This window comes from Arvicanthis niloticus, chromosome 7 (assembly GCF_011762505.2).
Source record: "Arvicanthis niloticus isolate mArvNil1 chromosome 7, mArvNil1.pat.X, whole genome shotgun sequence".
In the NCBI taxonomy this organism is placed as follows: Eukaryota; Metazoa; Chordata; class Mammalia; order Rodentia; family Muridae; genus Arvicanthis; species Arvicanthis niloticus.
The window spans coordinates 55,640,763-55,661,408 of record NC_047664.1 but is presented as its reverse complement, the minus strand read 5'-3'; the positions used below and the strand labels follow the sequence as shown (position 1 = coordinate 55,661,408).

Sequence of the window (20,646 nt, the reverse complement as noted above, 5' to 3'; positions counted from 1 at the left end):
CCATAAGACAATCCAAGCAGGGAAGGCAGTGTGGGATGGAAACAACGTGCATACTAAAGAGTGAATCTAAGTATGAGACCCCTGCAGGAAAACCTAAAATCTGACTGGTGAGGGCCTGAAAAATGACTGTATTTCAATAACTTTTATTAATATAAGCAGCAGAATTTTTCTTTAACTTTTATTTACTTTTTTGTGTAAGTATAATTGTGGAGGCGTGTGTGGAGGTCAGAGAACAACTGGAAGGAATTGGTTCTCTTCTTCCTCCACGTAGGCCCCAACTGTCCAAGCTCAGGTTTGGTAGCAAGTGTCATTACCTAGTGTCATTACCTAAGCCATTTCTCTGACTCTTGTACCACTAATTTTGTAATATAAGTGGAATGAAATTTACATATAAATATTGTACTGGCAGTTTTGTTTGTTTGTTTTTTGTTTTTTTGTCAACTGGAGACAGGTTAGGGTCACCTTGGAAGAGGTTCACCTCAGTTGGGAAAATGCTACCATAAGATTGGACCATATATAGTTTTGTGGAGCATCCTTTTGGTTCATGATTGATTTGGTAAAGTTCAGCCTATTGTGGATAGAGCCACCTCTAGGCAGGCTATCCTGGGTATTCTAAGAAAGCAAAGTGAACTAGCTAGCCATAGAGAACAAGCCAGTAAGCAGTGTTCCTCCACGGCTTCTACTTGAGTTGCTGATTTTGAGTTCCTGTCCTGCTTAAGTTTCTGTCCTAACTTGATCAGTGATAAACTGGGAGGGACAAGCCCCCTTTGCTCATGCCCTTTATCACCGCAATAGAAAACAAGTTAGGATATTATTCATTTAAAACTCCCTTTTCAAAGTGTAGAGATCTTATACTGCTGTCTTGAGCATGTGCTTTAATGTTCACATACTCAAATGTCTAGTCAGAACACTGACCCCATTCTCACATCCTACGTCCCAGAGACAAATGAAATCTTCCCATTAGCTTATTCTGAGAACACCAGTTATCTGCCTAAAATTACTATTCACTAAATGTAAGAACAAATTCACTAAACCACTTATTTTTAATTGTCTAAGAAAATAACTTTCAGCTGGATGGTGGTGGCACCTGTCTTTATTCCCAGCCCTCAGGAAGCAGAGGCAGGCAGATCTCCGAGTTTGAGGACAGCCAAGGCTACACAGAGAAACCCTGTCTTTAAAAATCAAAAACAAAACAAAAACAAAAACAAAACACACACACAAAATCAAACAAACCACTAGCAACAAAATCAAAACTGGAAACTGAATATCAAGTTCTCTTAACTACTGAACACTCCAAGTCTGAGAGTAATTCTTTAAAGCGCACTTTCATTTTTGCAGTGAGGGGGAATCAAACCCAGGCCTTATTCATACCAGGCACACCACTAACTAAGCCATATCCCTACCCCATATTTTATTGTTCTTAACTTGAGGCAGGGTCTGGCTAAATTGCCCAAGATAGTCTTGAACTTTTGATCTTAGTCTCTTGAGTAGGATTAAAATCTCAAAAATGCTGGGAGTGCATGCATGTATCACCATGCCTTGGAGTTTTATAGGACATAACCCTTGACTATTACTAAGGCTCAGGTTCCTTAATTCTAAGATGTAATTTTTCTACATTTCAATATTTCCAAATCAGGAAATCTAAAAGCTAGTATGTACAATTATTGAAGCACTGTCCCTTTTCCCTAGAGAAAGCAAGGATAAAATCAATGGTGAATTTCTTGTGTTGAGTGGGCTAGGCATAAACACACATTCCAGTGGTCCTCCCTCATCAGCCTCTAGAATAGCCAGATTGTAGGTATATTCCATGACACCTAGCTGAATGATCTATTTTATAAATGATAGTATCTTAAAATTAAGGAATATGGAGATACAAATAACAACTAGCCATCAGGATCCAATTCTTCAATGGTCATACTCCCTCAGATATCTGAGTTTCAGAGAACTCAATAGATTGGACCATGGTTAGGTAGACACAGTAAAGTCTGGAAGTGTCCCTACCCAGGCTGAACACAGAGAGGGAAACTCAGCGATGTCCAGGTCATGTCTCAGACCTGTCCCTTCTATCATCACAGGCATCTGTGTACAAGAACAGGATGGAACTAGGGTGAAGCTTGGGGATAGAACACTTGCCCAGCACATAGATGCACACAGACACACAGACACACAGACACACAGACACACACACACGCAAGCAAGCCTGGGTTTTACCAAACTGAAATCAAACAAGTAGACATAAAACAGAGGGAGATAAGAGAAGAGTTTCTTAAAGCTTAAGTCCCAGAGCTTAACCAGCCTTTAATATATATATATATATATATATATATATATAATTAATATAATATTAACATTGTGCATTAAATATTAATATTATAAATATAAATATTATATATTAAATAAATTATATAATATAATATAGAAATAATATATAGAGACACATTTTTTGTATTTGTGCATTTATATATATGTATATTTATATATAGGCATTATAGCTAGATGGGTAGATATAAAAATAGAACGTATTTGAGAGGTATACATGTGCATGTGTATGCACCTAAGAGCAAGGGAACATGTGCCATAAATATGAAGTCAGCTCTCTTTCCACCTTGCCTTGATTCAGGGTCTCTCTTATTTTTGCTACTACATAGGTACCCTAGGCTAGCTAGCTCATGAGCTACTGGCAATTCTTCTGTCTCTACCTCCCATAGGAGTACTGGATTACACATCTGGCTTTTTACATGGGTTCCAGGGAAGGAACGTAGATCAGCAGGCTTGCTTAACAAGCACTTGCACCCTACGAACCATCGACTTATCTTTTGATGTCACCTAATATTTACCACTATCAATTTTATCTGCACTATGCTTAAACATCTCACATCATGCATCCAACTGTCCTGGATTACAGGGAGTAGAGAGCTCACAGGGCTCCAGCTACCAAGCCAAGAGGCTTCACAATGCACAGCTGTTTAAAAACAAGAAAAATCATTATGCAAATTAATCCATTTACAACCATTCAGTCTTAAAGAGATAAAGCCAGGTAGCTGGCAGAGAAATAGAGCAGTGAACTGCTTGTTCTAGGATATGGAACCACTCTCTTCAGTGGTAGGCAACTGGGCCAAAAGAAGATGACCATCTGGCCTCTGTGGTTACACAGCTTGCTCACCACAGAGAACCAAGATCACAAACCAGAGCTGACATATATGCCATACTGAAGACACAGAGGCTTATAGAGATCTGACAAAGGCCACATGGCCAGGAAGTGTCCCTCAGTACAGGAAAGAGGGGGTTAATCACTATCCTGCCTCATGTGACCAACTCCTTTCACAAAGAGGTAAACTCACAGCAGGGGTTAGGACCCTAAAGTGTCAGTGCAATCACAATCCTAAACCTTCATCTGAGTCTGAGTGATCCCATACCATCAGAAGACAAGTGAGACGGGTAAAGGCACGTTCCCCCAGGTCTGACAGCTCAGGTCAATCCCCATGGTGGAGAACAGACTCTCACAAGCTGTCCTCTGACTTGCACATAAGTGCTGTGGTACACACAGGTACACACAGGCACTGTGTACAATACAACAATCAACTGTAGAACATCAAAAAAATTAAGAATAACAACTGAAAAATAAAGATTTAATAATAAAACAATTACAATCTCTTTATCTTTACAGTGCTTCAATAACAATTTTTCCCACCATCTCCAGATCCAAACTATAAATAATCACGTATCACACTTCTTGTTGAAAGAGTCTGGGTGTGTCCGACTTTTGACACTGCAACATGACATCATCTACAAAGTTCCTACTCAAGGTCTGTGAGAACAAGTCATGACCAAAGTCACACAATAAGTCTCACAATGTTTTAAGTGTGCTTATGATTTGGCGTTAGGCCACATTCAGAACTATCCTGGGCACATGTGGCTCATGGGCTGTGGACAGGATGTGCATTAATGTACTGTTTGGTCATTTAACCAGAGTTTCACGCCTAGATTAAAACAAAAGCTCCGCAGACATAAGAAAAACTGTAGATTCTCATTTGTGTTTCTGTCTGGTATTCTAAGCAAACATATTCTGTATGCCCATTTTTCAGACAAAAGAGGCCAAAATAAAGACTGGTCCGGAGTTAATGGGTGGAAAATTATGTAGAGAGAGAGCCTGCAAAGGCAGCTGAAGGGACTCAGCCAGCAAATGCCACCTGCCTATTACCAGGCTTAGGAAGGGACACACCTTTGAAAGCAGCTGGATTTAAGTCCAGTGTGGCCCTCGGAGGAAATGGCATCAAAGGTTGGACTATAAATCTTGCTTATTCTCAAGTCACTGGACATTTAGGAGGCAGGATATTGATGGGCCCTTCCCTCCTCTTCCTTCTTCTTGGAGCAGATGAGATTCATGGCTTGTCCTTTAGTGCCTCCCTTCTTATCTTACTACGTTTTCTTTGCTTCTGCTTTCTGACAGCTCTGAAAAGCAAGGTGCTAAATTATTTTATGGAATGAGCACAGTGAATTATGTAATTATGCTGAAGTTTAATTAACTAGCTATCCAAATAGGAAAATGAAAGAATTTACTGTGTGGTAAGCATAAATCCCCGGTGTCCTAACCATGACAACAAGGAAACAGACAAAGGCCTGATCACGCAAAACATTTCCAAAGACATTTCTTTAAAAGATAGTTACTACAGATTTAGAACAAGCTATTCAGGACAGACACGCACAGAAGTGAGCAGCCACACCAATGGGCTTGTCTCTTTGCTACATTTATACTGCTCAACTCAGCACTTCCATTTCCAAATCCCTGAATTACAGTTTTTTTTTTTTTTTTTTTTTAGAAAGGGATTAATGCATGCGGCAGTCAGCAGGGGCAGAGAAATGAAACAGCACAACAGGAAAAGGAAAACTGACCACATTAAAGAGGGCCATTTCCTAAAGCCTCAGAGCTAATCTTCCTTTCCCTCACAGGTGCAAAAGTGCCAGCTAGCACCTCAAGGGATGCCTGGCTTTTGTGTCCCAAGCTTCTTGAAAACAAGCTTCTAAACGAACAGGCTAAAACAGAACAGCCCCTCTGTAACCTGCCACAGCAGGCAGAACAGGTTCTCTGCTCCACTGCTCTCTGCACCAAGATGCAGCAGCCTGGGATGGCAAGAGTCTGACTGCTTATTCACTTCTTCAAACTAGCAGAATCAGGCCACTTGCCCTATTGAGGACTGTGCTGGTGTACACACATCGTGCCACTGGGCATACCTGGCAATGGTCCTGACTGCCTAGCAGCATCAGTTATTAAGAGGTAGAAGCCATGACTCCCATGAGCCATAATAAGCTAGGCCCCTCTTGGTCTTCCCAGGATAGAACCTGGGAAAAGGCCTCCGTGAACAGCAGACTACTCTCCAGCTGCTCAAGCTTGGGCCTCATTTTCTGTTCCCTTAGCATAGGATGTACTGGGTGTTGAAATATAAAAAAGAGTGGGCATGGTCTTGAAATTCAAGGAACTAGGAAACTACGCTAGGTAGATGTTTCCCTTTCCCCTAATTTTTTTTTTTTTCAGGTAAAAATCTCAAGACTCTGAAGCCCTAAAATCATCCAAGGAGAGAGTGGCAGGGCCAGTCTGACTCTAGAATCTGTGTTCAGATTCACCTGATAATGACTATTCAACTAGTAAAATGGCAGCCCTGCCATTTTATCAGGATTATCTATGAACACCAGTTATTTGATGTTTTACTTGGCCACTCAGCAGAACTCTGATGATTTATATCGTCCATATTTTGTACTATGGGCTGAGAATACCCACTAGCTCAAAATAAAAGTCACTTTATATTGTTTGTGTGTTACATAAACTGGATGAAAGAAGATTTCAACCAGTCATTTCCTTAAGGTAGGAAAATTTCCTGATAAGTAAGGACTTAGCAAATTTAATGGAGTAAAGTATAATCTCTAATAGAAAAGTCAATGAAGGCTTGTGTCTCTTCAAATTTTAAATTTCTCCTTGGTTCATCTATTCATAAGCAGGATTAAAAAATAAACCAGATTTCACTAGAGAATAAGCAGAAGGGAAGAATTTAAAAAGCATTCCATTGTAAAGTAAATAAACAAAACCTTCAAGAGCAAAGTGTGAACTGTGGTGGGCTGGCTGAGTAAAATTACTCATTTTAGTTTGTCTTAAAATTGCACTGACCTAGTATTTGTCCTCTAACCTACAGATTTATGTAACTGACAGAGTGAGCTTTCACCACAAGAGGGAGCCAGCACCATTCCAGTTCACATCTGAAGGAAAATTAACCATGGAAAAACAAACTACAAAAGACAGCTGTAAAATGCATAGGACTGAAAGATATTGCATGCCATGGTATGCTCAAATATATCTTTAAAGTATTGCCATTTATAAACAAAGGGCATTTTGTCAGGCTGGTGAGGTGGTTCAACAGTTAAGAGGACTTGATGCTCTTGCAGAGGGCCTGGGCTTGATTCCCAGCACCCATGTGGCAGCTGCAACCATCTGTGACTCTAGTTCCAGGGTATCTTCTGGCCTCTGCAGACATCAGTCAGGCACATGGTCACAGACATATGTACAGGAAAACACTTGTACATATAAAATAAAAAGAAATTTCTTAAAATATGTTTGTCAATTTCATTATGCAGAGGTTTTTGTTTCTGGGGGTTACTTTGGTTTTTTGCCTGCTGTTTGTTTGTTTGTTTGTTTGTTTGTTTTGGAGAGAAGTAACTGAGTCAAGAACAGTCCTCTGGCTGAAGAAAGCCAACACTACCTGAGGATCATAGGCACACTGTACCACAAAGATTTGCTCTTTGAACAAAAGTTGACAAAATCCAATACTGAAAGACAGTCTCCGCTCCCAACCCCCAAACAGAATATTACCAAACACTGCAACAAAAGACTAGCTTTAAAAAAAAAAAAAATGGTTTCAGCAGGGTGTTAGACATAGCCTTGGTTGGCCAGGAATTCTGACTACCACTGCTTCTCCAATGCTGGGATTTAAGGCATGTACCACAATGCCAGGCTAGACTAGCTTTTTACAACAGCAAGCCTGCAGAGAGCCTATTGAGAGAGCCTATAGTCCATTAGTAAACGTCACCCCAGTATGGTAGCACAGGCCTGTGAGCCCAAGCATGTGGGGGAACTCAATTTCCAGGCCAGCCTGAGCCATATAGCAAAACTGTCTTAAAAATCAAAGCTCACACCAGTATGGAGATTCAGTTTTCATATACATTAGTTCACAGACTTAAAGGTTGAGCATGCTAACTCCTGATTGTATTCAAAATTACACTGTAATCGATGCATTCATCCTAGACCAATAGGTAGATGGACTGTGTTTTGTTATTAAAGGCTTCTAAGGGGAAAATTATAAAATGCATTTAATTAATTTTAAAATTTATTCTTCTACCTTGAACTACTCAGTAGAAGTAATTGCAGAGTAAATTTATGAAAACAAAAACAAAAAAACAAAACCCAGTCTAAATAGAAAACATAGCTCAATGGCTGGACCTAAATGGAAAATGTCCTACTGGGTTCAAACAAACAGATAAATAAAACAGACAATAACTATAATATTATCACAGTGGCTGAAGCTTCAAATACCTCTCATATTATCTGTTAACTTCATCACAAATAATATGATAGGGAGATCTTTTTACCATAATCTCAATTTTCACATAATGTTAAATTTAGCTATGTAGTAATCTGTAGGTAGTCTGTAACACCAAGGTTCTATTTTTGTTTTTTAATTTAAATCACTGAAACACGAAGACATGATCCCTATCATCAATTTGAATGGTGGGCTAGAGCGGTGTCTCAGTGGTTTAAGAGGACAGGCTGCTTTTTCAGAGGATCCAGGTTCACTTCCCAGCACCCACGTGAAAGCTCATGAATGTCTGTAACTCTAGGTCAGATCAGATGCCCTCTTGTGAGCTCCTCAGACACCAGGCACTCATGTCATGCACAGCCACCCATGCAGGCAAATCAGCCGCACAGTTAAAGGGGGCTGCTGGCCTGTTCTCTTGCATTAGCCCAGTTGCTAGTTTTTCCTAAACATGCTATAATCACTGGACTCAGTTTACTCTGAGTTTTACTCTGCATTATCAATGAACATGTTGGTAGGAGATGTGAAAACAATCATGAAAAAGAACATTTTAAATATTTAAGTGAAAAGCCTCTGTAAATGTTGACAGGATTTACAGACCTAACTAGTACTAACGTAAGTAACGTGTACTTCAAATCTTGTGGCTGGTTTGCTCAGCTCATTTGAATTTGGCTAAAGAGTCCAAGAGGCAGTGTCTGAATCCCTTATTAACCCGTAACTGCTTCCAGGTGTGATGCAACAAACTCGGCCCTTTTCTGCTTTGGAATTCACACTTTGCTGCTGCTCAAAATGGCACGTTCCTTCCAGCAGAAATGCCTTCACTATCGCCTCCTGCCACCAGGTGTCTGCATCTGATCGCCCCACAGAGCCCAACTTCAGTGAAGCCTCAACTTTCACCCTAAATATACAATTTCATGTGAAGCATAGGGGATGTAAAGGTACCCACTTCCTCCTGGATCTTGGCTATCTTGTGTAACCCGTCAAGGATGCACGCACTGTTTACCTGCCTCAGTGCCTGCCCTGCAATCCACGGAAATAACACGTAATGGTGGGAGTGACGATTTAGCACTCCTGAGTCCTCTGAAAGCTTTGTGCTCCTGTAGATTGCTCCTAGAAAGCCTGATGTGAGCAATCTTTTTTCCAGAAAGCAAAAGAATTCAACTAACTTGTTAGCTCTCCGAGAGGTGCCGATGTTGGGACAATTGCTGCGTTTGTGATCCAACACACCACAAACAAAGCAGCCATCTTTAGGCCCGGAACAGGAATGGTCTGGGAGTGTGCAGCGATTGCAGGTGTCACAATGGATCCAGGCTGTAAAAGAAAATGAAGGTTTCACAAGAGGTTCATTGAATGTGATCTTTCGTTTTATTAACTTCTGAGGTAGGTAATTATGAGTAAGGTGTATTTCAAATCTTGTGGCTGATTTGCTTAACTCATCTGAATTTGGCTAAAGAGATCAAGGAGCAGTGTTTGAATCCCACATCAACCCGTGTCTTCTGTTATAACTTAACAAATTCCGCCCTTGCCCAGCACACCATGACCTGACAGTGTTGTCACAATACATGCTGGCTGGAAGGCACAGAGCCCGATGGAAGTAAAGAAGCCAAAAGTCACACTGACTGGCCATCAGCAGCTCTCCTTATGAAGGACATATGCGCTGGTCATTATAAAGTCAATGTCAATCTCTACATTATTTTATGAAAACACAAATCCTATTTATATGAAAAGAACTCAAAAATGTTTTCCCAGGATCCCAAACACCCAGCCAAATACTTACAAGGCTTCACACACTTTTTGCAGAGAAAGCAATGGCTCCATTTCCTGCCATCCTACAAAAACAAATTTTAAAATGTTCAATTTGTTGTAAAAGCCAAGTTCCACAATTAAAAATTAAAATGTCTTATTAAAATATGTGTAAATTATTCATTCCCTATTTCTTCCTTTCCTGGGCTTCACAATTAAATCCTTTGATTTTAATTTATGCATTTCTCCACTTAACTCAAATGCCTCCTTGATGGGCCTCAATTTCCTTAACTATGAAACTAGATTTATCCAAACGATCTTGAAAATCCACTCCACTTCAAGCCATCCAATCTTCACACAGAAGGACGCAAATGAAAGCTTCAAGAGAATTAATGATTCCATAATTTTAGGTTATCTATACTACATAGTCCTTAATGAAATTCATATTTGAGAGTTTCATGTAATTTAGAGAGATAGATTACAGGTTACTATTTGAGTAATTTTTTTAACTGTGAAATAAAGCACAACCTAGAAAAAACACTGAACACATGTGTGCACTTTTTGAATATTAAAGCAACTGTTGGTCAGGAACTGGGGCCCCTTGAGCCCCCAGAAACCTGGCAGCATGGTCTCCCCCGAAGCCTTCATCTCTCCTTCCCTGGGACAGAAGCTGTTCTGATTTGAGGCCTCCTTCCCCTGATTTTATTTTTCTACCCATGTTATGTCCAGGTTGTATAAAGTTTTTTTTTTTTTTTTTCATTCAGTTTTAAACTTTATACAACCTGGACATAATACAGACCATTTCTAAACTGACAGTTACATGAACATAAACTTTTCTTTGAAAAATAATTTGTGCTGTTTAACCAAGCTAAACTCCCATTTTTTTTTCTGACGAGGCTCAGTGAAAATGAACAATGGAGCTGGAAGGCCATCCTGTCTTCCTGAAAAGCAAGCAGGAACCTTAATCAGAACTGCCCAAAGTTGGAAGCAAGCAAGATGTCCTTCATTGGGTGAATGGTTACAAACTGAGATATATCCAGACAATGGGAAGTCATTATCAGGAATGAGCCATTTAGCCACAGAAATACAGACAGGAGCTTTAAACAGTCATTTCAAGTGAGAAAAGCCAGTCTGAAAAGCAGTTACTCGTGCTGTGTGACTCCAGTATTATGACTTTCTGGAAAAGACAAAACTATAGAGACAGTAACAAGATGAGTTTCCCGAGGTTAGGGAAGGAGGAACAAGCAGTACTCGGAAGGTTTTTCAGGGAACACAGTGAAGTGACTCTGAAGCCCACAGTGACAGAAGCAGGACATTATATCCTCAACCAATCCAAAGAAAACACAACCTCAAAGTGAACCTCAGAGTAAAACACAAGCCCATCAACTGTCACACAAGGTAAACTCCAATCCAGGAGACTACTGAGAGAAGGCTGTGCACTGGGATGGGGACAGGAAGTATATCTCAGTGCCTTCTGCTTCACTGTGCTGTGAATCTAAAACACTTTCGAAATCAAAGGCTCTTAGGAAAACACAAACGCTAAACCCATCAACAGGAGACAGATCCCTTGTTCTGCAGCAGCTGTAAAAGAGCAGAGAGTAACCATGCCTACCTCAGGGGCTATTTTGAGAACTAAATGTGTTTGTTAACCCATGCAAAGCTCTTAGGAACAAGCCTAGCACATAAAATGTGCACAGTACATGTTACTAACCATTACTTCATCAGAACAGCAATGGTATCTAATGGTCCAAAGCCTGATTTGAAACATCATAATTTTACCCTTAACAGACATATAAATTCAGCACTTAGTGCCTTATTTGAAACACTCTTCATAAGTACCATATGAAAATGATTGAAATAGCTATTTACGGTGATGAAAGAAATTAAGTACTTTAAAAAGCCTGTTTTAGGGCTGGAGAGATAGCTCAGTAGTAAAGGCATTTATCACCAAGCCTGATGACCCAAATTGGATTCACAGAACCCACATGGTAGAAGGAGAGAACTGTCTTCCTACAAGTTGTCCTCTGACCTCCATATGTGTGCCATGGCTCACATGTGCCTACACACACACACACACACACCTTTCACACACAAAGTGAGATTCTTTTTAAAAGCCTACTAAATTTATAATTAGAATAAAATACTACTGTATTAAGGTTAAGGAGAAATAATACACATGAATTCAAGTATTAACATAACATTTTAAAAGTGATAAAACTAACAAAGTAACATAAAACAAACCCTTCCATAAAAATGGATGACACAAGAGAACTATACCTTGGATGTGCAAGAATTACAGTGCACACAGTGCTGGTTCTCCCGAGAGACATATCTCTGACAGAGGGGACAAAATCTAAAGAGAGAAACAGGGAAATGAGCCACATGTGTTCATTGAGATTCACAGAACCGACAAAAGCAAACAAGGTACTTGCTCCAAAAATTGGAGGTAATCAGAATTCAATTCAGTATGAAATTATGAACCAAATCTGAGGGTAATATAAGAACCACATGATTCACTATTGAAAGAATTTTACTGTTAGGTACGTAGAAGTGCATTTTCAGGTGACTTGGGAAGTTCAAAGTGCTCTCACCTGTATCCTTCCTCTGATGGAAGGATTATTTTGTTGGGTGGAATGTTGGTGAAAATCCGGACAGGAGACTGTTTTCGACCTGTCTTTCCATGTTTGTAAAGCGCATGATTATCATAATCTACCTGGAAAGTAAAAAGAAAATTCATTCAAATGAGTCAACATTCACTAAGCTCCTTAACCAATAAACAAACAAACTGATGCCAAGATACAGGCTGAGGTACTCCAGTAGGGAATAAGAAAGTCCTAAAAGCAAGTTTACTTGTGGCCAACCTCAAGAGGCCTCTATGGCAGTGGCATTTCATTACAACAAAGGAAAGATGTGCTATGTCACACTCTTGGTGTGTCATATTGGGTCATGGGAATGACTCTAAATTTATCTAAAAGGCTACATAACAAAGTCTATTGTGTAACTAAAGCTTTATTTCTGATGCTAACCACAGGCTTTGTTTGAAGATGTATGCTAGCGTCACTGAGATGTTCCATTTCTTAGAGAAAAGCTTGTCATTCTGCTGGCCAGGTCAAAGTGTGGCCTCTGCCCAGTCCTCTACTGAGTCTGCCCTTGCACTCTCAGATGAACAGAGGTTTCGGATCAGACCATGGCTGTCACTTACCTGTTAGATGACCACACACAATCTGGGTAATGTTTTTTAATTATAAAAGGAGGTCATGGCTCCTGACCTTGAGAGTTACAGTGAGGGTCAACACTTAGTTCAGAGTCTGGCTGACATGAGGCAGGACGATGATGAAGAGAAGTCCACTCTTGGTTCCGTATCCTGCAGTGACTCAGACAACTGACCTCCCTCAACATCTGAATTTGTGGGTTCAGTGTTTATCTTCAAAGTGAGGCCAACAAGCACTGTCTTATATTCCTAAATCCCCTGTCCTGTGTGCTAGTATCCATACATACTCAGGCTATTGTGAATCCACCTACCTACTAAATCTGTCTTTCTTTAGATCAATAATACTCAAAAAGTGATCACAACACCAACATTACAGGGAAGGATCCTGTTAGAAATGCAAGTTCTTACCCAACCTACATCTACTATATTAGACACTTTGGCAGTGGGGCTCAGCAGTGTGTTTTAGCAAGCCCTCCTCAACCCTCATGTTGGAGAACCACTGCTTTAGATCCTGCTCAAGAATACCACGGCAGTCATGAGGTCAAGATGGGTGGATCCTAACTTCCACATAAGATGAACTCTTTTGATGTGAAACAAACATACACTTAGGAAGTTAGAATGAACCAGACTTAGAAGCTACTATTAAATAAATGAAGCACAAACAAGAAGGGAAACCATGACAGGGAGACGGGCTTTTCTTGAAAACAATTTGTAAAATGCATTCTTAGTCCCAGCCCTCAGGAGGCAGAGGAAGGCAGATCTCTGTGAGTGTGAGGCCAGTCTGGCCTACAGCGTGAGTTCTAAGACAGCCAGGGCTACACAGAGAAACCCTATCTCAAAACAAAACAAAACAAGTATTCTTAGACTACACATACATGTATACAATGTATCTTAATCATATCCTACCCAGACTCCCTTTCCCATTCCCTCTAACCCCACTCCAATGCTTCCTCTTCCGACTTTCATGTCCTTTAAAAGGACATGGATGTATGTGTGTGCGCGCATATATGTGTGTGTGTACACATATATACATACATACATATATTTCCATCCACTGAGTCTCTGAGTCTAATTAGAGTTACCCACATATGCATGGGTGTGGGGTTCATTCAGCATGGTCAACCTACCAGCAACTACACCCTAGAAAAAAAACAGCCATCAGTTGTCAACAGCTCCTCGGCTAGCGGTGGAGCTTCACTCATCACCCTCCCGCCCACGGTAGGACTCGGACAGGTATTGTACAAGGAATCATAACTGCTGTGAGTTTGTGAGTGCTTTGGTTAGATCACATCCAGAAAGTGGTATTCACAGCACGCCTCCCCATCCTGACTCTTACATTCTTTTTACTCCTTCTTCCATGATATTTCCTGAACCTTGAGGATGTTGATATAAATACCCCATTTCCGGGGAGTCAGAGAAAGAGCAGGAGAGGAGGGTATGAGCCAAACACATCATATACATGAATGAGATTCTCAGAGGATACATAAAAAAAAAAAATGATATAAAAAAGTTCCATTAGGGCTGAGCACTCAACAGTCTCTTCCTCTCCACACTCTATCCAAACTGCTGCGAGTCAAGCTTTTGATGGCAGACTACTTGACTCTCCACAGCTCTGGTTTAACCCAGTATTACCAGATTTACAAGTAAATGCATTCTCTAAAGCTCAAACTGCAGCACTGAGAAAAAGCTAAGCAGATGAGCTGAGGGAAAGGAAGGGACAAGTGAAAAGTCCCAAGGGTTTCTGAAGGGCTGCCAGCAGGGCATCCTCAGTCATGCCTTGAACTGGCCCATGTAGGCTGACTGGAGGCCTCTACACATGCGCAGTATCCCAACAAGGAAAGACTTAGTTAAGGTCCCATTTGTAGCCCTGCGTTCATTTTAAAAGAGACACTGATAAAAACCTGCTCATTTCTTCTGAAAATAATAGCAATGTATAGGATTCATAGTTTAACAAATTGGGAGTGTTTGTTCAGAAAAGACTGGGAGGAACTGACAGCTAGTTCATAACTGAAGGAGTATCATATGGAATAGAAATCAGACTTATCCTTTATTGCCTTGGAGAATAGAACCAGGAGCAATGGTTAGAAGTTAATGGGGAGCATATTTTATCTCAATATGAGAAAATTCTCTAACGATTAGAGCTATTAAATAAATTGAGTTGCCTTGTAAGGCTTTAGGACTCTGTGCCCCGACAGCATCCGAGTGAGGCTGGATGAGCGCTTGTCATGAATTCAGCAGAAGGGATTATTACACTGGGAAGTCAGCCCAGGTTACCTCTACGTGTCTTTCCAACTTTCAAAATCCTATGAATATACGTTACCTATTAGAGGCAAGACACAAAAATGGATTTTCTTTAAAAAAAAAAAATCAACCTAAAATAGTAGTTTAAGTAGTTTTCTTTTGAAGAGATTTCAATTTATAATGTTTCCCTAGTGCAGTCCTTAGTGGAGTAGAATATATGTAGTACCTCATTAAATTCAACAAAGGATAGTTTGCACATAAACTTACGAGTGTTGTAAGAAAAGCCACTCTTCCCACGAGACTCTGCTGAAACTTTGAAGCGCTGGAGACTTAGAGTGTGGGAGGATGTCTACTGCATGGGACACTCTGCGCCCCAGCAGCAGATGGAGGGGCAGCTTCTTTATGGTTTCCCAAGGAGCTGGAGAATACGTGTGTCAGGAAGGTGGCTGATTGCTCCATTTTGCATAACCTAATTGAGATTATTATTATTTTTAAATGCGGGTTTGTTGTGCTAATTAACTATAAACATATGGTATGTAAAATGCATGCTGCTAGAGTAAATTAATGTACCTCTAACATACATCCATATTTCATAGCTTCACCCACACAAATAAACCTCCCGTGGAAGTGCTGTAAAGCAAACACAATTTTGCAAATTGCCTATCGCTACTGCTAGAGCTGATCCACCATGTTCCGTCATTATCCCTGACATCTCACTCACAATGATGATGAGAGGCATTTTCAAACAGAAAATTTCTCCCACAGAACTGATTAATGTGATGAAGTACTGTATAGAAATGAGGGAAAGCACAAAATCTCTGCCATTCCCAACTTTTAATTTGAGCCATAGGCAAATGTCTTCTGCAACATGAGCCTGAACATAGATGGAGCACAAACTTTGTGCCTACGATGTTCCAGGCAGTATGCAGGCCACACTAGCACTTGCACAGCTCTCTGAGGACTATGTGCTGTGTGGTCATACTAAGGTCTCAAGACTGCCTTGATCAGCTTTACCAACCAGCCCCCACCATCACAGTCAGCCTCACATCCTTCAAAGCCAAATTTAAAATTTCCATGTAGACAATGCCCCTACTCAACGCTTACTGAGTCTTTATTATACACCGAGTTTCAAGAATTTGGTTGCCATCTTCTAATATTCAACAATTGCCCAAAATCCCTATCAAAAATATCTTCTACTGTAGCAATAGGCTAAAAGGGGTTTCCTACACAGACTGATTATTAAAAAAAAAAAAAAAAAAAAAAAAGGTTAGCTTTGACAGAACAACAGCTCTACTTATAACATGCAAGGTGTGTTCCAAGTCAAGAAGACATGAAGTCTAGAGACAGCATTGCGGGAGGGTGTGTGTGAAACCATCTCACTGGAGTGTGCTAACCACATGAATGCTGCCACTCCCAGTCCTTGCTCCTAGCCCCTCAGGTTGGGGCGGACATCACTATCAGTCCTGTTATTCTGAACAAATCTTCTAGGACATCACTAGAATTATTCTCAGCCCCTGCCACCTCTCTGCTCTTCTAAGCATTTACTTTACAGGTGAGGCAAACAGAGCTTTGGAAAGACCAGCCGATCACCCCAGTCTCAATGCTCCTCAGACAGTGCTAGGACTCAAGAGTTCTAACTGGAAATGGGAATTCTCCTTATCTGCCCTTAAAAAATCCACAGCTGATCACCATTCTAATGCCTGCGTATCAAGCACGCTATCCTCCACGTGGTTTATGTGTCATCAAGATTTGCAGCATGTGAGACTTCCTCTTATCTGAACAGTATCCTCCCTGCCCCTACAAGAGTCAGGGATTGTGGTATTTTTAGCCTTTTTACTGTACTGTGGCTTGAAGTCTTATTGAGGATTTGGTGATGGTCGAGGAAGGGGGTAGAGCTACGCAGAAAGATCTGTACAGGACAACCGAGAGCATCCAGTTTTATTTTGATTTGTCTGTGGTGCTGGGGATTGAACCCGAGACCTCAGGCATGCTGTTTTGTCTCCAGATCTTATTCTCCCTTCTTCTCAGCGGCTGGCTTTTGCTTTACTCCCAGTCAGACACACATGATCTAACCGCAACATTTTTTTTAATAATACAGTGAATTGTACAATTATTTCCAGTAAGCTTAGGCTGTCAACTATTCCCCAAAGCGCTTTCCTAATGACACAAGCAGGCCAAGAAAATGACATGTAAGTGCCAACTCTACACTAACATCACTCGCCTGCCCTGTGAAAGAGTTGTCTTCTTTTGCCCTAACATCACTTCAAATTCTTGCCACTTCTGTACATGCAGATGCAACTGTCTTCCAGGAAACCTGCGCTAACCATTACTAAGGTCTGAGGTGTATGAAAAACAAAGACAGAGAAAAAGCTCTGCCCTGCCTTGGAACTACATGAATGACGATCAATCATGTGGACAACAGCCTGGACTCTACAAGTGTCGCATATCAAGGTTTGGGATACCCCTTTCCACGCATTACCCCAGGAGACATATGTGTTGCCATTGCCACACTCATCGTCATTATTATCATCATCATGTTCATTTAACAGAGAAGAGCCACAGAGAGGTTAAGCAGCTCAGCTGAGACTAAAGCCCAGACCTCTCATAACTAGAATTTGTGCTGTTTTTCTTTCTCATTCAATTCATATGACATGTATGGGCGACTACTGTGTGCCGGCCATCACAGGAGGGCACCACTTCCTCCAAAGGAAGCAGGTGCCACTGGAGACTGGAGCCAGTTTAGTTAGCTAACACCTTCAGACTAAGTCAGCTGCATCTGCATTGCAAATGCCAACTCTAGAAGCAAACAACAAAACCCTGCAAGCTGTGAAAGGAAGGACTCAGGACAGCTATGCTTTATCTACAAGTCAAGGTTAAAATGGCTTACACTACCCACTTTTTGGAAAGGACACTGTTAATATGGTTCAACCATCATAGATAAGCCATCACAAATGAGAAAATAATCCCAGTTTTCAAAGTCTATACTGTGGAAGCCACAGAAAATGCTATGTATTAGAAATGCTTACAGCAGTTTTCATTATAGTACCTTAGAGACAGAAGAAACTTAAGACAGAAGGAAAGAATAGCACAGCCAGCTAAAGAAGTAAATTGAAATTATTAAATGAAGATTATGTAGCTACATTTAAAAGTAGGTCCTTATAGAAAACAGAGAAGAATTCGAAAAAGTCATTAAACTGGCTGAAAACAAGGTAAAAAATTTAAACTGTAATGCTTGCTTGCTGCAGCAGCAACACAGGTGTGGTCCCCCTACACTGGTTAACTATCATCACGTCAACATCTTCTTCACGATGGTGTATGCCTTTGAGCGTAGACAGACGAAAGCAAGTGTTATCTTGCCACAGCTGGTAAAGATGCTTACAATTTAGGACTGAAAAACTTCACTCAGTTAGTCAGAAATCACAAAAGGAAAAATGCCTTTGCAGAAAGAAGAAACAGTACCACTTGGTAGTCACTGGGAGCAATGGTGACAACAGGGTTGGTTCACTTTAGAACCCAAGGAAAGAAATAAGTTGAGTGGAACTACCTGGACTTTGGCCTGTGCCTCATCCACGGCAGTGCCAGGAAGGATGCTCATTCCAGTGGGCTGGCACACTACACATAGTCATCTCTGCCTCTTTAGACACCACAAAATAGGTAGCATGCCCCTTTAAAGCTCTTAGCATCCTTGAGTGACACACAGGAAAGGACACAAGACTTTCCACCAACCAGAAACGGTGATTTACTTTCCTATAGCCAGTGGCAGAACAAAGCTACATCCACACTGATGGTCCTGGGGGCAGTGCGGATGAAAGCATAACACCCAGCTGCATCCCGCAATCACCTACTTGAGAAACTATTTTCTCTTGGGGCTGTACTCTCTGATTTTGTTTGACAAGGGTGGGTTTTTTTGTTATTATTTAGGTTTTTTGTTGTTGTTTTTGAGTGTGTATACTCAACAATCTATATTTTTAGCAAGTACCCTAGAAGTCAGAGACATTAGAAGCCTGGGACTATTCTATACACAATATAATTTATTTGCTGATATACTTCAAAACACTTTAATTTACTAAAATCAAAGGTTAGTCTTATCAGAACCTTCCAGCAGCATATCCATTCCCCAACCACGCCAGAAGACAGGCTGTTACTATACCTGGTAATCCAGCATGCAGAAACTCGGGAAATACTGACAAATCCGTGATTCAAAAAAATAGGGGAAAATCCAGAAGATGGGCAGTTCTTTGTGGCTGTCATCTAATAGATCACACAGGGAAAAAAAAAAAAAATATATATATATATATATATGAGAGAAAGTGATTCTAAAACCAAAACTAAAATATTCAGGAGAAATTTTAGTTGTTCCAAACAAGAACTTATCACACAGAAAGCAATACTTTCGACAGTGTCATTGCACCTTGACCTTTTCAAAAGGAACGGAAATATTACATGCCTAAAAGAAAGCACAGGTTTTCCTCGTGCTGATAAGTGATCTTAAGAGCAGCACACAGGTAAATATGTAATGTTTAACAACGAGCCATGTTTCAGAATTCCTGTAGCTTCTGTCCCTTGAAGCACACTACTTACGTGGCTCAGTTAGTGGAGAGGCCTGGCCACCCCTGGCCACTCATGGAATTTATCAGCTCGCAGGCCAGAAGCTGCGTCTAAAAGGGAATATACTGACTAATGGGGTAATTGTACCAAACACTTAGAAGTCTCAAGCTACTTCACACTGAACACATGTCTCTGTAAGGTTGGCCAGTGGGTATTTTGTTGATTAATGATTGATATGGAACACAGTGCACTGTGGGTAGTGCCACTCTGAGGCTGGTGGCCATGACTTGTAGAAGAGAGCAGGCTGAGGAAGTCATGGGGAGCAAGCCAATCAGCAGCACCCCTCCATGGACTCTGCATCAGCTCCTGCCACCAGGTCCTGCCTTGGCTTCCTTCAGTGGACTTCAGGACAATTCAGGACATGTAAGCCAAATAAACCTTTCTTGCCCAAGGTGCTTCTGGTCATGGACTTTATCACAACAACAGAAAGACTTTAGGGACAGGAGACCTAAGGGCCACAAAGCTCACTAATCTATTCTTAGGCTCCAGATACAGCTGCACACAGCAACCACTCACTGAGTGCTTTTTGAACAAATAATAGCAGTTCACTGTTGGGTTTCATCATCTTACACCCATGTTCCTGAGAAGCCATTTAAAAACATGACTAGGGTAGGAGGACGTGTCCCATGATCAGGAAGTTTGCCATCATCGGATCAAATGTGCTTTACAAAGAGACCAGCACTGCACACTCCCTGAGTGCTGGGCTTGGCTAGTGTTGACAGAAAGCAGATACATAAACACAAGCTCATTTTGCAGTAATCAAAAAAAAAAAAAAAAAAAAAAAAAAGGCACCTTGGCTTTGGCTTTGACCTTCTCCCCACACAGCAATTAACTTCTTGAATGTAACAGCCAGAGGTTCAACCAAGCCGCCAAAGGGAGGGTCTGTCACCATAATCACCCCCTTGCCTTCCTCTTCCTGTAAGAATGCCTTGCACACTTCAAGGGCAGCCTGTAACAAATAAAACGTCATTTCTAAATTAGAACCAGAGGCAGGCCCTTTATCCTATTGGGAGAATGCATTAAGCCTGGTCTCACTCAGGAGTGGAAACGTCACCAAGTCACCCTGCCACTGCAGAGTCCCTCAGTGACATCCTAAGTCTCTCTTAGTCACTCACGTCAGATTTTATCTTCGGGTTCCTTGATAAGCAGGTTTTTAAATTGCAAATTCAAATACCATCACTATCAGACAACTCCACATTTCAAATAGTTAAATTAAAAGACTAAATTTAGTAACCCAAAAAGGAGAAAGCCATCACCCGTGAA

The 20,646-nt window shown here is 40.9% G+C and overlaps 1 protein-coding gene across 4 annotated transcripts in view; it reads right to left on the bottom strand.

The window, feature by feature from the left end:
* Positions 1-3,615: 3,615 nt before the first annotated feature.
* Positions 3,616-20,646, bottom strand: part of Zcchc4 (zinc finger CCHC-type containing 4) — a 40,320-nt gene continuing 23,289 nt past the window's right edge. The window contains exons 7-13 of one of the 4 annotated variants that reach the window (XM_034508428.2): positions 20,176-20,332; positions 18,926-19,026; positions 11,915-12,036; positions 11,601-11,676; positions 9,358-9,409; positions 8,747-8,891; positions 3,616-4,452 (exon numbers count right to left, since the gene is read on the bottom strand). In XM_034508428.2, coding sequence (XP_034364319.1) covers positions 4,383-4,452; positions 8,747-8,891; positions 9,358-9,409; positions 11,601-11,676; positions 11,915-12,036; positions 18,926-19,026; positions 20,176-20,332 — 723 coding nt within the window. In that variant the 3' untranslated portion in view covers positions 3,616-4,382. Of the gene's footprint in view, positions 4,453-8,746; positions 8,892-9,357; positions 9,410-11,600; positions 11,677-11,914; positions 12,037-15,043; positions 15,245-18,925; positions 19,027-20,175; positions 20,333-20,646 lie in introns of those variants that run through there. The other 3 variants (XM_034508429.2, XM_076938500.1, XM_034508431.2) reach the window with 3 other exon arrangements.